We start from the raw sequence: 16,681 nt of genomic DNA on the forward strand, positions 1-16,681 counted from the left end.
GACTTGAAAAATGCAAATTCATTGGGCAGATGACGGGGAAGATCTGCCACGATCTCATTGGCTATCCTACATCCCCCTCTTTACCAAATCCCAAAGTCCGCTGTTTCAAACACGGCTTTAATTTTCCCAATTGCGCACTGATCAAGGCCGTCAATTACGGTATGTATATACGAGAAAGAGGTTTCGACTGTCAGTGACGATCAAGATGTCGAGGTATACACAACGAAATTTAGAGACTCTTAAAGAGCTCACCTGTTGTAGAGGCAAGAAGCGTACTGATCTGATAAAGAAAAGTAGCAACAGTCTCATACGGGGTCTATGTGAAGTGTGTCTTAACGTCTTAAAAGGCAACGTTCCCGTCACGAAATCTCAGAAAGCGAAACTCAGTCGTCATAAGAGGAGTCTGAGAAATTTGTCCAAGAAGAATCTCCCACTATATAAAAAACGGCGTATTTTAGTCCAGAGAGGTGACGGTTTTCTCAGTCTACTTTTACCATCCGCAATATCCGTTATCTCCTCCCTCATAAATGGAGCACGCTAAAAAATACGTCATCGTTCCGGCAGATAGACATTTGAACGCTATTGAACAACAGCTAAGCAAGTTAGATGGTGATATCAACATTGTCCTCAAGAGAAAAGGTCTGAAAGACGATGAAAAAGCGAAACAGTATTTGCAGGTATTGCAAAGGTACCTAGCGCTCACAGAAAATGCGAATACTGAAATTTTAGGGGAAAAGAAAGAAGATGATATAAGACCCGATTTCGAGAACATGATCATACGAAAAGCCGCTCCGAGTCACAAGAAAAGAGCTAGAGAACTGGTTGACACCATGAAAGTGAACAACAGACAGCTGTTTTGGAATGAGGACGGCGAACTTGTTCAAGATGGCGTTGTGGTCCCGGGAACCAATATCGTGGAACTCATAAGACATAATCTGAGAAAGAAGAAATTTGGAAAAGTACCTAGAGGAAACGAAGCATTTAAAAATTCCGTTGAACAAATAATGTCTCCTCAATGGTTATGCCTGTAACTTTTTTTAGAAGCAATAAGTAAAGAATGTGAAAATTTAAAAACCTGTGTTCTTTTTTCTAGTATATATTCTTACACGATATAATTATACTCTCATTTGCTAATGAACAGAGCTAAGAAACAGGTGTGTTTTAGCGATAACGTATCAATATTCGTAGTTGGAGGGGAGGATAGAAGAGGGTTTTGGGTCGAGGATGCGATAAGGTTTAGGAAGAGAATATCCGATTTTGAAAAAATATGGACAAATATACAAGTCCCTCCGAACCGGCCAGTTTTGGCGGAATCAACGCGTTTCACAGGCGTCTTAGAGAAACCGGAAAAAACGTAACTTTGAAAGATGTCAAAGAATTATTGCAGGGTAACGAAGCATATACATTGCACAAACCATCCAGAAAGAATTTTAAGAGAAATCGGGTGATAGTGGGTGGTATAAACGAACAATTTCAAGCCGATTTGGTAGACATGCAGGCCCTGAAGAAGGAAAACAAAGGTATCAAATACATACTTACCTGCATCGATGTTTTATCAAAGTTCGCTTGGGCCATACCGTTGAAAGATAAAACTGGAAAAGAAGTTACCGAAGCGTTCAGAAAAATTTTCAGAGGCCGCGTATGCAAGTATTTGCAGACTGATAAAGGTACAGAGTTCAAAAATAAAACTCTACAAACTTATCTAAAATCGATGAATGTCATGCATTTTTCAACAGAAAGCGAGAAAAAAGCCTCAGTTGTCGAGAGGTTCAACAGAACTCTTAAACAAAAAATGTTCAAATATTTCACACATAAAAATACGCACAAATACATAGACGTGTTAAGCGAACTAATGCATAGTTACAACAACACATGGCACCGCAGTATAAAGACTAAACCCGTTCTTGTTACCGAAGAGAATCAATCGGTCGTTTGGAATGAACTGTATAAGGATATCTTAAAACCCGTGAAGACAAAGTTCAAGTTTGACATCGGAGATACGGTCCGCATAAGTCGCGCAAAAATGGTTTTCGAGAAAGGATATGAACATAACTGGACTCGTGAAATTTTCACTATTAAAGAGAGACTCGAGCGCTTTCCTCCTGTGTACAGGATAGCCGACTCTGGTGGCGAGAATGTCCATGGTACTTTTTACGAATCTGAATTGCAGAAAGTGAAGCGGAGCGAGTATTACCAAGTAGAAAAAATTCTAAAGAGACGCAAGGTAAGAGGTAGAATGGAGTATTACGTAAAATTTAAAGGCTACGACAGCAAGTTCAACGTATGGGTGAGTCATCTCAAGAGCATATAAGTGACAGTGTTCACACAATTATCGGTCATTCAACAAGATGTCGTTCTATGTAACACTTCCCAGCGACAGTTCAGGGTCATACTATCCTGAAAATACTATATCTCATTTTGTCACAAGATTGCCATTTCCAATAAGTTTGACTGGCGAATGGGAGTGTGCGCTTTCGGAAATTGTTTATTCTCACACGTGGTACAACATAACCGAAAAAAATAATCTGTTCGTGTTCGATCTTGGTGATGATAAATTGCAGGGAAGAAACGTACCAGTCGGATATTACGAGACAGTTCCAGATCTCTTGAACGGCTTGAAGATACCAGCTTTAAGAAACAAAATATTGTTCAATTACAATGAAAACACCAGGAAAGTGAAAATAACACTAAAAGATGGGGCAAAACTTCTGTTAAAAACTGGCATTGCTGAGCTACTGGGATTCGAGCCAACGCTGATCGAAGAAACTACTGAAAGTCCTTACGTTGCTGACACAAACGTGTTTTTTCCAGTTTTGTACGTCTATTCAGATATCGTGCAGCCTCAGGTTGTGGGAGATGTGCAAGCTCCACTACTGAGAGTCGTTCGCGTGAAAGGAAAAGATAACGAGGTTATAAGCTCTCATTATGATAGACCTCACTATCTCCCTATTGCTCGAAAAGAATTCCAGACTATAGAGATAGAAATTCGAGACAGTTCGGGAAATCACATACCTTTCAGTAGAGGAAAATCGATTCTGATTCTTCACTTCCGCATGAGACAACTCTTATAAAAACACCGGTCTTATCGACCTATTATCATTTACGAACTAGATACGAAAGATGAAGGTTCCCTATCATTGTTGCACTAAACAGTTTGAGGACTACTATGTCCAACAAGCCGGACAAGGCCTGCCGTATTATTCGGGCGTTGTAATGCAGAGAGGATATGGACTAGGTAGTATATTCGGAAGTCTTTTTAGAGTAGCCTTACCTTTTCTTAAAAAGAGTGCTAAAACTGTTGGTAGACAGATTTTGCGCTCTGGCGCTGATATAGTTGATGACGTAATGAAAGGTGAAAACGTTAAAAGAGCAGCGAAAAGACGAATGGGTGAAGCTGGAAAGATACTGACAGAAAAAGCAGTGGCCAAAACTCGGTCCATGTTTGGAGCGGGACATAAAAGGAAACGAAGGAAACATAAGAAGGCGAAACGCATCATTTTAGCCAAACGACCCAGCGGGAACACACACGATATTTTCGATCCGTGATGGCTTTTCTCTTGAAGGATTCTCCTCAGCTGGCAAAATCTGAACTCAACCTTTTCACTCTACCCGGAACACAAACTACCATAGAAAGCGGAAAATGGGTCACCTATTACCCGCTTTCAAACGTCTCCGATGGAGGCCCTCTGGAATTTAACATTGGAGGAAGTGGTGACGAGTATCTGGATCTCTCTCAAACGTTAATTCACGTGAAAGCTAAGGTCGTGAAAGGTGATGGGTCTTTTCTAGATAAAGAGAGTAAAGTCGCACCCGTGAACCTTTTCTTGCAATCCATGTTTTGCCAGGTTGATGTTTCTCTGAATGACCGTCTGATATCATCTTCCAGTAACACGTACCCCTACCGAGCTATGATAGAAAAACTCTTGAACCACGGTAACGAAAGCAAAACCAGCCAACTGACAACTGAACTCTTTTATAAAGACACTGCCGGAAAAATGAGTGACGTGGACCCTACGTCAAAGGACCCCAATGAGGGTTTAATACAGCGAGCGGCGTTCATCGAAGAAAGTAAGACCGTCGACATGATTGGTTCGATTCACGGGGACATATTTTGTCAACAGCGACTCTTGCTGAATCTCGTTTCTCTAAGAATAAAGATGATTCGTAGCAAGTCAGAATTCTGTCTGCTTTCGCCAGACAAAAGTGCAAACTTCAGAGTTGTTCTCCGTGACGCATGTTTATACATAAGGCACGTCAAGGTCTCTCCTGGTGTGCTTGTAGGACATGCGAAAGCTCTAAGTCATACTTCAGCCAAGTATCCGATAGACAGAGTAGTATGTAAAGTTTACTCGCTACATCAGGGAAGCATGTCGTGGGTTCAAGACAGTGTCGTCGTTGGACAACTACCCAAAAGGGTAGTAGTCGGAATAATAGACAACGACGCTTTTTCGGGATCGTATAGCAAATCGCCGTTCGAGTTTAAACATTACGACCTTAACTTCATAGCCATGTATACCGACGGACAGCCAGTTCCTTTCAAGCCTCTAGAGCCCCAATATGATCAAGGATTATATGTCAGAGCGTATCATAGTTTGTTTTTAGGGACTGAAAAAGCATGTCAAGACAGGGGTATAGATATCTCTAGAAGTGAGTTTCCATTGGGATACGCTATTTACGCCTTTGATCTGAGCGCCGATCTCTGCCAAGGCGATCATTTCAATCTGATCAGACACGGCAACCTACGACTGGAAACAAAGTTTAAAGCTCCGCTCGTCCAACCAGTTTCAGTCATTGTCTACTTGGAGTTCGACAACGTCATAGAAATAAATCAGACACGAAACATCCTCTACGATTTCAGCAGTTAAATATGTACTCATCTCAAATAAAAACAATTTTAGAACGCGAAACACCATACTTCATCGATGTGTTTCCATGTGACATGCTACCTGTGCATATTCAAACCTATCCGGCGTCTTTAGTTGTGAACGCGGATAAGCACACAGAACCTGGTTCGCACTGGATGGCAATCAACATTCCGGACAAGCACACCTTGGAATTTTTCGATTCATACGGACAGAAGCCAGAGACTTACGGAAAAGAAATTGCATCATTTACAAGAAGATATAAAAACATTTTATGGAACTCGACTCCTCTACAATCACCTACCTCCAATGTATGTGGACAATACGCTGTGTTCTTTGTTATACAGAGAAGTAGAAATGTTGCTTTAGAAAGTATTGTTAAGAAACTAAACAGAAAAGGAAATGATTTTGCTGTTTATCAATATGTAAAGAAAAATTTTGCTGTACGATTATTATTCAAGAAATAAAGTATTTAGTCTAAAAAAAAATTGTCTAGCGTTGGTTATTGAAAAACAGTACACACATGAAACACAACCAATTGAAAATAAGAAAACATTTATTAAATGAGATAAATAATGATTATACAATGAATAAAGATCGATAAAAGGCTAATAAGGGTTATACATGAGGGAATAGGGTGTTTGCATAAATCGTCGTTCAGCCTCCTTAATCAAATCTGAAATACGAATCGACTTAAAAAATTCTAGATCGATGTAGTCTGCGACACGTATGTCACCAGAAAATTCAATAATTTCATTTTGATCATTGTTTGATATGATAGTGTCCTTGAGTTTGGAAGCGAAATCGTCCAAGTTCATGTATATAAGTGCACGGTAAAAGTCTTTCGTTGAAGCACCGAGGGTGAATTCAAAATCATTCCAATCAACGTTTCCGAATAAAATACGAAAAACAAAATCACAGAACACATCTTTCACAAATTGGTGGAGAATAGAAATCTGGTCTTCCCTAAGTTCTAAACTTTGATGAGGGGGGTCATATACCGATAATAAATCGCCGTCATTATGCACTAGCAGGGTTATACTAGAAAGTACGTTATTTTCAGTAAAAATTAAATTGTTCCACTGATCTTCAGACAACACAAAACATGTGGAGACACCCTTGACTTTCTCTATGAAAACAGTCTTACCGCGAACGCGCACTTTTACGTGATCGTTAATTGAATTTTCGTACTCACCCTTGTCGTATGCTAGAGACCGGCGGATCACGTCATCGCTGTCACATAATTCCATAAAGTCCTCTTTCGTGAGAGTGATACCATCTTTCGTAGGGTAATATTTTTGTCCATATAGAGCGTATCTTCTCAAATGGCAATATACATCACTTCTAAAATTGCACACCTTTACGTACATCGCATTACCCACTTCATAATGATGCTGAGGCACATCGGATGGTGAAAAAGCACCGTCATCTTATAATAATAGATATAAAAAGGGGATATGAGTAAATCTCATCAAATGAAAAGCTCAGAAATAAAACATCATTATGAAATTGAAAAGTTTGAAAATTCGCTTACCTTCACATTTGTCTTTAACTTTTTCATCGGTGATGGTGAAACATCAGGACCGTTGCACATCTTACGGAACGTCAGGCTGACTCTTGCTTCCTTTACCTCGGGGGCGGCAGGAATCCCGTGTGCCCAGAATCGATTCGTTGGAGCTTTCATTGTTAGTAGGGAGTTGTCCTGAAGAGTGTACGCAACGGGGTCAAAACCTTTACGGGTGAACATCATCTTTCTTTCAGCTCCAAGTGATACCGTTGCTATCGGATAATCAGCCTCCAGGTCAGATTCATCGTCTCGATGATTCCCGATTCGACGAGTCCCGTCAGCATAGCGGTTGATGAGGACGAAATTGAATAGGCATCCCGTAGCTGTTTGTATAACGTCTCTCACCTCTTGGAGAACTGGCAACCAAGGCTTGGCTGTCAATCTGAGACCACTAAAAGAATACGTAAGTCCGCTATCGCCATAAGCGGCATGCTGTCGTGGTATTGGGTGCTCTTTCCCACAGACGACGACTTTGGAAAGTTCTGGTGGCAAATACTCGACTTCTTTTTCTAATGTATCTAAGATTTTTTTCGGAGATTTCAGAATTTGAGCCTTGTAGTCCACGTTCAGATCCATCTTATCAACTACAGAACACGAGCAGAAATGATGAGAAGCACAGACTACGAACAAGGTTTCAAAGAAACGGGGTCGCACTGAGTGGAATCAAGGAACCCTCGCAATTGGACGAGTAAGGCCCCGCCCCTTTTAGTTTTACTTTGGATTTGAACTGCAATGAGCGTATAGTAATTATCGGGAAGAACCCCGTGAGAACGGAAATTAGTTGATAACCGCAGACAACATCCCTTGGTCAATATAACGTCTCGACAGTGACATAAACAGGGTCGACAGGTAATCTGGTTCAAAATCCGGCTAAAAAAGGAAGTCGGTCAAAAACGCGCGAAAACATTTCCGGTGGCGCCATCTAGTATCGGCATCAACGTGGGTCACGTGATCGACCATCTTGAGAAAATTTTTTGAAACTCATTTAAAAAAAAAAAAAGGTTCATGGAATATAATTGAAAAACAGTAGATACGGTTCACAATATTCGCCCTTTTCACCAATTACTCCGTGGACAATCGTCGATCATAGGCACATCAAAATTAGGAGCGACGTTTTTTAATACACTTCCTTAAACGTTCTACGTTTTATTATTTTTATATACTTATTTCATAAGGCATTTGTCTAGTAAGTCTGTTTGGTTCAGTGGTTAACACACTAGCCTGGAGAACGATATACTTTATCGGTTGTCATGGGTTCGAATCCCGATAAGACACTAAAATAGTTTTTTTCCAAATAAATAAGACCAACCGCCATTTTGAAAATAAATACGGTCGACAGGTAGTCTGGTTCGAGAGGTGCGAAATCCGGCTAAAAAAGGAAGTCGGTCAAAAACGCGCGAAAAATAGAAAACATTTCCGGTGGCGCCATCTAGCGGCGTAAATCTCAGTAAAGCGCTGCGTAGACTACTCATGTACGAAAATTTAAAGCTGAGCATGACTATAAGTTTGGTTGGGTACGTGACGGCAAAATTTTTTTGCGAAAGAATGAATCATCCAGAGTCATACGAATAAACTCTGAAAAGGATTTACCTTCGATTTCTTAACTGATATAATAACTGAACCCGATTATGATTGTAAAATTATTACAGGTCTGGATGATATAAGTGCATTTTTTGCGTCTTTACCAACCAAGTATAGTTTAAATATATTTCATACAAATATTCAGAGTTTGCGAGCTAACTATGATAATTTTTTAGCAGAATTTTCAGGTTGTTTGAACAAAATATCTTTATTAATTTTTTCTGAAATTTGGATTTATAGTAATGAAGTGAACTTGTATAATAAGTTGGATAATTTCAACTTGTTTTTCTGTTGCAGAGAAAATAGCAGGTCGGGGGGGAATCGCAGTCTTTGTACGGAAAAATCTTATTTTTAATCAGATTGATATTCATTTCACTACGGCTGAATGTATCCTATTATTCAGTAGGGAATTTAATATTGCACTCTTATCTATCGTTCTCACCAATTCACAATAGCTGAATTTAATAATGAGCTCCAATCTGTTTTATCCAACCTTAATTTCGATAATATTATAATTATAGGGGATTTAAATATAGACATTTTAACAAACAGTATTGACGTCCTTGATTACCTGAACTGTCTAAGCCAATATGGTTTTAAGTGTCTGATAAATAAGCCTACTAGAGTGAGATACATCCACTTGCATCGATCATATTTTTTTTAAATCACAAAATAATCCATCCACTATTTCTTCTGGAATAATTATTAATAATCTAACTGATCATTTTCCCATAGTTATGAAACTGAGCCATAATACAGTTCCAAGCTCAAAAATTTCTGATTGTAGGTATTTTACAGTAATCGACAAAAATATGCTTTCTAATTTTCTAAATAGTTATAAATACAATTGGAGGGATAATGTTGATATCGATACGCAATATAAAACTTTTGCATTTGCATTGAATTCTATTAAAAATAATTTCAAATATCGCACTAGGAGAACGCATAAATTTAATAATAATTGGATGACAAACGAATTGTTACGTATGGTTCGTAGAAAAGAAAAACTGTATAAAAAAATGCGGAAATATCCATTTGATAGAATCTACAGAACAGCGTATCAATGCACAGCCAATGAGCTTAAAATCCGTATTAAATTAGTTAAAAATGAATATTACAAGCAACAGTTTATGAAATGCGATACTAATAAAAAGAAATGGGAATTTATTAACAGTATTGTGGAAAAACAAAATAAAGCTATTGTGTTGCCAGATTCTACTGATACTCTAGAACTTGCAAATCAATTCAACACCCACTTTGATCATATAAGCCACAATACGTCTTTATTTGGTAACAATGATGATTTTAAAAAATACCTTGCGCCTACCATAAATTCCTTTGCCTTTTTTGATGTAGTCGATCTTGAGGTACTTAGCACTTTAAATTCTTTTTCTAAAACTAATTCGTATGATTACGATGGAATTAATATTTACTTGATTAAAGAGTTTGCTGCAAATAATGTCGCATTCATCACAAAGTTCATAAATACCTCATTTCAACTTACTGTATTTCCTGAGTCACTGAAACGAGCCACTATCACTCCTGTTTTTAAAGCTGGCGATAAAAATTCTCTGCTGAATTATAGGCCTATCTCAATTGTACCGATTTTTTCTAAACTTATTGAAAAAATTCTTTCAATTAGAATATATAATTTTTTGTATTCTGTGAATTTTTTTGCTAAAAACCAATTTGGTTTTCTAAAGGGACGAGGTGCTGAAAATGCCCTTTTGGCCTTTTCAAAATTTATTTATAATGGCATTGACAAGAACAAATTTACTGTTGCAATATTTTTAGATATTTCAAAGGCTTTTGACAATGTGAACCATTATATTCTCATTCAAAAACTTAATTCAGCTGGTATTCGGGGTCATATTTTAAATTGGTTCACTTCATATTTATATAATAGAGAACAAAGAGTCAAAATACAGGATAATTTCAGTAATTATGTCCATATAAATAGAGGAGTCCCACAAGGATCTATATTGGGTCCTTTACTTTTTCTGATTTTCATTAATGATCTTTGTAATTTAGAATTTGACGGTTCCATGATCACTTATGCCGATGATTCTGTTTTAATGTATTCGTGTGATGATCTTGACAGACTTAAGAATCATATTAACCACGATCTAATATTAATTCAAAAATGGTTCTATGCTAATGATTTAAAATTAAATTTACAGAAGACAAAATACGTTAATTTCAATCTTATGCAATCTGATTTACATCTTAATCTAAAATTTCATACCCTCGCTTGTGATTTTCAACCTCATTGTCATTGCGATGCAATTCAAGAAGTAAATAGTATTAAATACTTGGGTTTAAATGTAGACAGCAATTTAAAATGGAAATCTCATGTTCATGAACTACTTAAAAAACTCCGTTTTGTTTTATATAATTTTTATTATATAAGTAAGAAAGTTTCCGCTAATTTCTTAAAAGACCTTTACTATGCTTGGTGTTATTCACTTATAAATTATGGTGTAATTATATGGGGTGGTGATTATAAAACTAATTTATTGCCTTTATTTTCAATACAAAAAAGAGTTTTCAAAACTTTGAATCGGGGTCAGCCTCATTCCTCTACAATTTTTAGAAATCTTAATCTACTTCCTTTACGCCATAATGCTATTTTTCGTATTATTCTGTTCTTAAACCGTAATAAAGGCTTATGCAGTTTAAAAGATAATGTTTCCAAGCGTAGACCTCATATGATTTACCGTATTCCTACTTTTAGGAAAGAAATTTTTCGTAAACATTTTTATTATTTAGCTCCGAAATTATATAATTCACTACCGCTAGAAATACAAAATATACCCACACACGCGGCATTTAAAAAATCATTATTCAAATTATTAATTTCAATAGACGATGTAGACTCTTATTTTGACCTTTAGGAGGAGCAATAAAATTTATTCAATTTAGCTTTGCCACTTTAATTATGCATATTCTTTCAATAAAAAAAAATTTGTTCTTGTTTGTGTTTGTCTATGTATGTGCGAGTTTAATTTTTTTCCTCATATATTTTTTATCTATAATGTTTTGTTTTATTTTACATTTCTCGCCATGCATTAAGAACTTTGTCTTTTTTTGTGTTGTGTACGTTTTTCGTTCTTGATTTTTTTTTTTATCTTTACGTATTTTTTTATTTGACAGTGATAATTTTGTCTCTTTTATGTTGTATATCTGTCTCTTTTCTTTTTTTTTTAATGTTTCTGTTCATGTCGTATATTTTTAGATATTTTATTCATTAATTATGTAAATTTTCAATCATCCGTACAGGCTTCACAGCCTCTGGATGATAAATATGTTTTGTTTTGTTTTGTTTAAACTAATCTAAATCTTTGTATGTTGTAAATGAATAAATTGATTTGATATATAATTTTCAGGAAAAAACTAATATAAGATATATAATGAAAAAACTCTGAAACTAATTTTTCAAATGCAACCTAAAAGTTGATACGTATAAAAGCAAATGCCAATGTAAAAAAATAAAAATTAGGGAGCGGAAAAATACGCGCGAAATTAATATAAATAAAGCAATTGTTGCCACTTATGTAGAAGAAACATTGATTTTCGATACGTATAGTAGTATTTGTAAAATTTTTGCTTTACGTTGATTGGTCAAACGATGAGCTGAGCCGAAGAACCGAACTGAACGAACCGAAAGACCCGTTTTTTCTCCGCAACCAGTCACGTGATCCTAAGGATAATGGTTAAGGAGAAGGGGAGAATCCATCTCGGGGAATTCTCCTTGAAGCTCTCTGTTGAGCAGCTCCTTAACTTAAGTTAAGGACAAGTGCTGACCGAGCGTTTTCTAAGGACAAGGGGAGAACGTACTCTTATGTTATCAACACTACTTTTTTTAACAATGAAAGAAACCAACTCTTCTTAGGCTGCCGGCACACTACGGTTCGGCTGGCGCGGTTGATCTTATCAGCAACCGTGGAATTTCGCGTGAAACACACACTGCTGTTAGCAACCGGGTTTTTTTTATTTTTTAATGTCACGTGACATCTCGGGATTGGCTCCCGAGGGTGGCACATGGTGGCACAAAAAAATTTCGTTGACACAGCTGACTAATGGAACTGGTAAATAAGAAATGAGATGGATAAAATATGATTAGTAATGTACTGCAACACTGTGCAAGCGCCCTTGCCGACATTCTGTGTTGTAGGATTATGACGGTGCCTTTCAAAGTTGCCCCATGTAGGAGATGTCCGAGTTGACAGGTTCCACGAAATTTGTTGTATGTTTCGCGAAGTCCCTCTTTTTAAAAGACCATTCGTTTTCCCAAGGGCGTGCATGGAAGGCTAGTCAATTGGGCTTAAATGGAAGTACAGTATCTAAATTTTATTACTTTTCCCAACAGGTCTATTGCCCTTAAAATAGATAATGGTTTTTCTTATAATTCTCAGAAATCCGCATGAAGGCAAAGAAACTGAAAAACGGTTACCGACTGGTATACCCGTTTGGAAGACCTTGGCAGGGGTTCTTGAAACTTTCGCCACTCGCGGCTTCTTCGGCCTGCTCGTAAGAATAGCAAGAGCCATTCCAAAGCACTGCAGGGGTTCACGGCAATGCAAAGTCGTCGTGACGTCCTTCCGAGCGATAATGCCGAACATTCCCAGAAAAAGCGACCCACACCTCGAGAACTTCTGTTTTGGGTTTGGGGTGTACATCAGAAAGGGGGGGGGGGGAAGGGACTACTTTGCGAACTCAGCAAAGCTGTTCGTGGGGCCAAGGCCATCTTAAAGCCACCCATATTCGCGTGACCCTGGGCTTCTTGTTCACATAGGGCCTACATGACCAGATGTAGTATAATGGTTTAGAGCAGGTATCTTCAACCTGTTGCTCGCGAGCACCACGGTGCTACCTGAAGCAACTGGAGTTCTCGAAGCTCCTGTCCAATAATTGCTTGCTAGAATTCGATCGACGTTCCAATCAAATTACCTCGTTCAAATTGCATTCGAGGATTAAAATCCTAATTTTTCATGCATACGTATGATCAAACTTGTAAGGGTGCTCTCCTTTCGATGATGGGTACAGCCAGTGCTCACAACTAGAAAAAGGTTGAGGACCTCCGGTTTAGAGTGTAAATAATTACATAATGGGTGATTACAGTTTAAGTTCTCGTACTTCGAGTAGTTTTTCCTCAAAAACTGCTTAACCGAGTACATCCAAATTTTCAGGATATCTCAATGAGACCATGGGGAGATTTATGAAGTAAAACAAATACAGTCTAACCCTGTTTTAACGAATACCGTTACAGTGAAAATCTCGTTCTAACGAAAACTTTTCTAACCTCCCACAACAGTTTACATAGGCACAACGGCAACAACCTGGAATTCCTTTACAAGGAAATTTCGTTGTAACGAAGTTATTTCTCCGGTCTCTTGGAAGTTTGCTATAATGGGATTAAGCTGCAGTTCAATTTTCGACCAACAAGTGGAAAAAGTGCCCCCCCCCCACCCGGGGTAGAAGGTCCTGGGGAAAGATGGGGGAGGGGGCAGCACGAGAAGGAAATACGGTACAAAGGGCCATTAGCTCACAAAAATTGGCAACCACTGGAACATGTGATATTTTCGTTGAATGTAATTTTTTTTTTAATTTATTCAATCATACATGATATAACGCTGTATAATACTACTAAGAACATCCATCAACGGAGGATTAGTAAATTCGTTGTGATGAACATGAAGAACCGTGGTAACGAAAAACTTCATAAAAACTTCTTCGTTTATCATTTCTCCCGATCAGTTATCAGATGATTTTTTCCAGATGATGCGATGACACGAAGAGAACGTAATGTCCTTATACGAAATTATTTACATGCTTCACACTAAATCCGTTTCCAGACACAGATTTCTGGCTTCGCCACGTGCTGGCTATTCGAATTGCTCTGCCCCCTATTCACGTTATAATTTAAAGTTCTTGACCACGAATTACTCAAATTTGCCGCCCCTCTGAACTTGCTACCCCGGCCCGCTTAACACCCTGTACATACGGCATCAGGGCCGCAACTAGAGAGACCTGCAACCGCGCCGTAGTCTGGTCTCGGCTTTAGGCGCGGTTGCAGGCGGTTGGGGGGGGAGGCATCATCTATAGTTTTATTCTGTCAACGCACAGATACAACTGCAACCGCTGAGCGCGGTTTTTTCAACCGAGAAAATCCACATTTTTTTGGGACGGTTGGGGTAACCGGAAAGCTGCCATAATGTATTGCAAAGGTTTGAACACCCTGATGACGGTTCGGCTGGACCTGTGGTTGCTGTCTTCCATTGTCTATCAAGTGGTTGGGATGAGGGTGATGGGATTTCGGATGCACTGGACAAAGGAATTGCTCTCCTTCTCAGGTTGCCATAAAAATGAGGGGGAAAGACAAATTCGAAGACCTGTATGGTGAAGTTCCATGCGACGGAAACTAATTCTTTGTTTGGCGCTTTTGCACTGATAACAATAAAAAAAACCAATGAAGGAAAAATTAAATTTTTCTAACTAGTGAAATTTTTTTGCTTTCCTACATGAGCATACATTAAAACTCGGTTATAATGACATTCATAAACTAACGTGATTACGCTAAAACCGAGATGTATATTTTAGAACACTTGAATGAAATGCATTGGATCCCGATTATAACGTTTTAGCAAAAAACCAATTAGTTACCTCATCCAAAAGAGTACAAATTACCACGGGGACCAACCACTTATAATAAATTCATAAAAAATTATCAGAAATAAAAATAATTAGACATCTGAAGGAATAAATTTTTATACTTTTTTATTAAAACATTTATTAAAAGCCTAAGTATAAACCGGGAATGAAATATGTCCCTAAGAGCTGCATTGCGTGTGTTTTGCTTTCATTATTCTGTTTTTTTGTATCGTATATGAATGTGGCTGTCTATCTGTTGTTTTTGCAATTAAAAAAAAAATCTAGGTCAGCGGTTCTCAACCGGTGCTCCGTGTGAACTCCCAAGGGCTCCGCGGCCCTCGAGGAAAATAAAAAAAGAACCAGTAAATTTGAAAAAAATAATTATTAATATTTTTGAATAAAAATAAATCAGTAACTTTGATGAATAAATAAAAAAATAGGGCTACGTTGCTCCGCCATAGAAATTATATACTGGAAAGGGCTCCGTGGGTCGAAAAAGATTGAGAACCGCTGATCTAGACAAAACGTTGTATGTGGGTAATATCGAAGAGTGCACTAAGACAATTTTCACACCTACCGTTCTTTTCAAGCAGTTTTTGATTTACAAAGCCGCAACTAGGGAGAGAGGGTCCACTGTATCGAGTGCTGAACTAGAGGAGGCACCGAATTGCCCCTTTAACACCACTCCTTCTAATCTTTCCTTACACGGGGACGCCAAAAGCTTGCTAGCTCCAGTTAAAAAAGTATCTGCGGCCCTGTATGTGCCTTAAACCTTGCAACATACATACTGGTGTACAGGGATACAACGACATGCGTGGTCAGCCGGGGCAAGCACGCATTTTTGCGCCCCCTTTTAATATTGAAGGAGAGATGAAAGGTTAAACATTTGCGCTCCTGTCTGGCTCGGAGTTCGGGGCATCAGTCAGTGCCGTCTTAACGCATGAGCCCACCGGAGCACGGCCCGGGTGCCTCAAGAGAAGAGGGGCCTCCCAAAAATGAGATCCGATTTAAATTTTCAAGGATTTACCGTGTAGGGCCTCCTAAAAACCACTTGGCCCAGGGGGCCCATAATACTCTTAAGACGACCCTGGCACAGTCCCACCTGCTCCTCTCTAGTTGCGGCCCTGATGCCGTATGTACAGGGTGTTAAGCGGGCTGGGGTAGCAAGTTCAGAGGGGTGGCAAATTTGAGTAATTCTTTACAATAGAGATATTTCTTCAATAAATTTGAGTCACGCATATCGGAATAAAGTTTACAGAAATAACTTTTCGTGAAACGTTGGCTGGTTAAAGGATGAACCCAGTACCTATGAAAGCGTCGGCGTCGCTCATTTCTCCGATTTCTCACGATTAGGTAATCAATACAAGCTGTCGTCTCGAAGTCCATACTGGAAATAAAGTAATGCATATGATACACACACACACACATAACAGGTGTAGAGGAAGGTGGGATCAGGACAAAGATCTCAGGATTCAGGTTACTTCTTAATGTCATGCATCGCTTTTTGACAAAAACCGTCTTGGCCCAAACATTGAGTGCACAGTGTATTTTTATGAGGTTTTCTTTCAATCCCATTTTTGACTACCGTTGCGTTTGTGCAATGCTTTGTTTAATATTTTGCACGTAAATGTTTTTATGAAAGGGGCCATTCAAGTATTACGTAAGCAGATTTTTTGCCATTTTCGCCTCTCCCCCCCCCCCCCACTTGTCAGCAAAAATCAGCAAAACACTGACCCCTCCCCCTTCCCCCCGTCAGCAAAATTTAGTCAGTAGCTTAGTGTCATATGTATTTCATATCTTCAAAAAAAGGGGTGGTTGATGACGTAAGCAACCTTCAAACCCCCTTGTCATGAAATGTCCGCCGCGAAACCCCCACCCCCCCCGATGCTGGCGTAATACTTGAATTACCCCAAATGAACATTTTTGGGAACTAAAAGGTCTAATCAGTATCAATGTTTTTTAAAATTTGATTTTTTAGTTTTTAAAACATTAAATTTTCAGAAATTTCATTCCGATTTCC

General features: G+C 38.5%; 3 protein-coding genes across 3 annotated transcripts in view; 1 reads left to right on the forward strand and 2 right to left on the reverse strand.

Moving 5' to 3' along the window:
• LOC149064551 (protein-L-isoaspartate O-methyltransferase domain-containing protein 1-like) overlaps window positions 1-16,681 on the reverse strand; it is a 220,838-nt gene that overhangs the window by 128,865 nt on the left and 75,292 nt on the right. The gene's annotated exons all lie outside the window — the stretch shown is intronic.
• LOC149064553 (uncharacterized protein F54H12.2-like) lies at window positions 3,546-4,865 on the forward strand. The gene has a single exon (XM_089255370.1). The coding sequence runs from the start codon at window positions 3,546-3,548 to the stop codon at window positions 4,863-4,865; it is 1,320 nt and encodes a 439-aa protein (XP_089111496.1).
• LOC149064554 (DNA oxidative demethylase ALKBH2-like) lies at window positions 5,464-11,306 on the reverse strand. Its single transcript, XM_089255097.1, has 2 exons — window positions 6,397-11,306; window positions 5,464-6,291 (listed from the first exon to the last, which is right to left on the reverse strand). The coding sequence occupies exons 1-2, from the start codon at window positions 7,003-7,005 to the stop codon at window positions 6,223-6,225; spliced, it is 678 nt and encodes a 225-aa protein (XP_089111223.1). The 5' UTR covers window positions 7,006-11,306; the 3' UTR covers window positions 5,464-6,222.

The sequence above is a fragment of the Pholcus phalangioides genome, unplaced genomic scaffold, assembly GCF_987345545.1.
Source record: "Pholcus phalangioides strain wild (caught in Gottingen) unplaced genomic scaffold, Ppha-v1.0 ptg000042l_1, whole genome shotgun sequence".
Lineage (NCBI taxonomy): Eukaryota > Metazoa > Arthropoda > Arachnida > Araneae > Pholcidae > Pholcus > Pholcus phalangioides.

Excerpts from the sequence above, each read along its gene's own strand:
- LOC149064554 (XM_089255097.1), bottom strand. The coding sequence starts at position 7,005 with ATGGATCTGAACGTGGACTACAAGGCTCAAATTCTGAAATCTCCGAAA. Across the intron at positions 6,292-6,396 it reads AGTTAAAGACAAATGTGAAG|ATGACGGTGCTTTTTCACCA; the intron begins GTAAGCGAATTT and ends TATTATTATAAG.
- LOC149064553 (XM_089255370.1), top strand. The coding sequence starts at position 3,546 with ATGGCTTTTCTCTTGAAGGATTCTCCTCAGCTGGCAAAATCTGAACTC.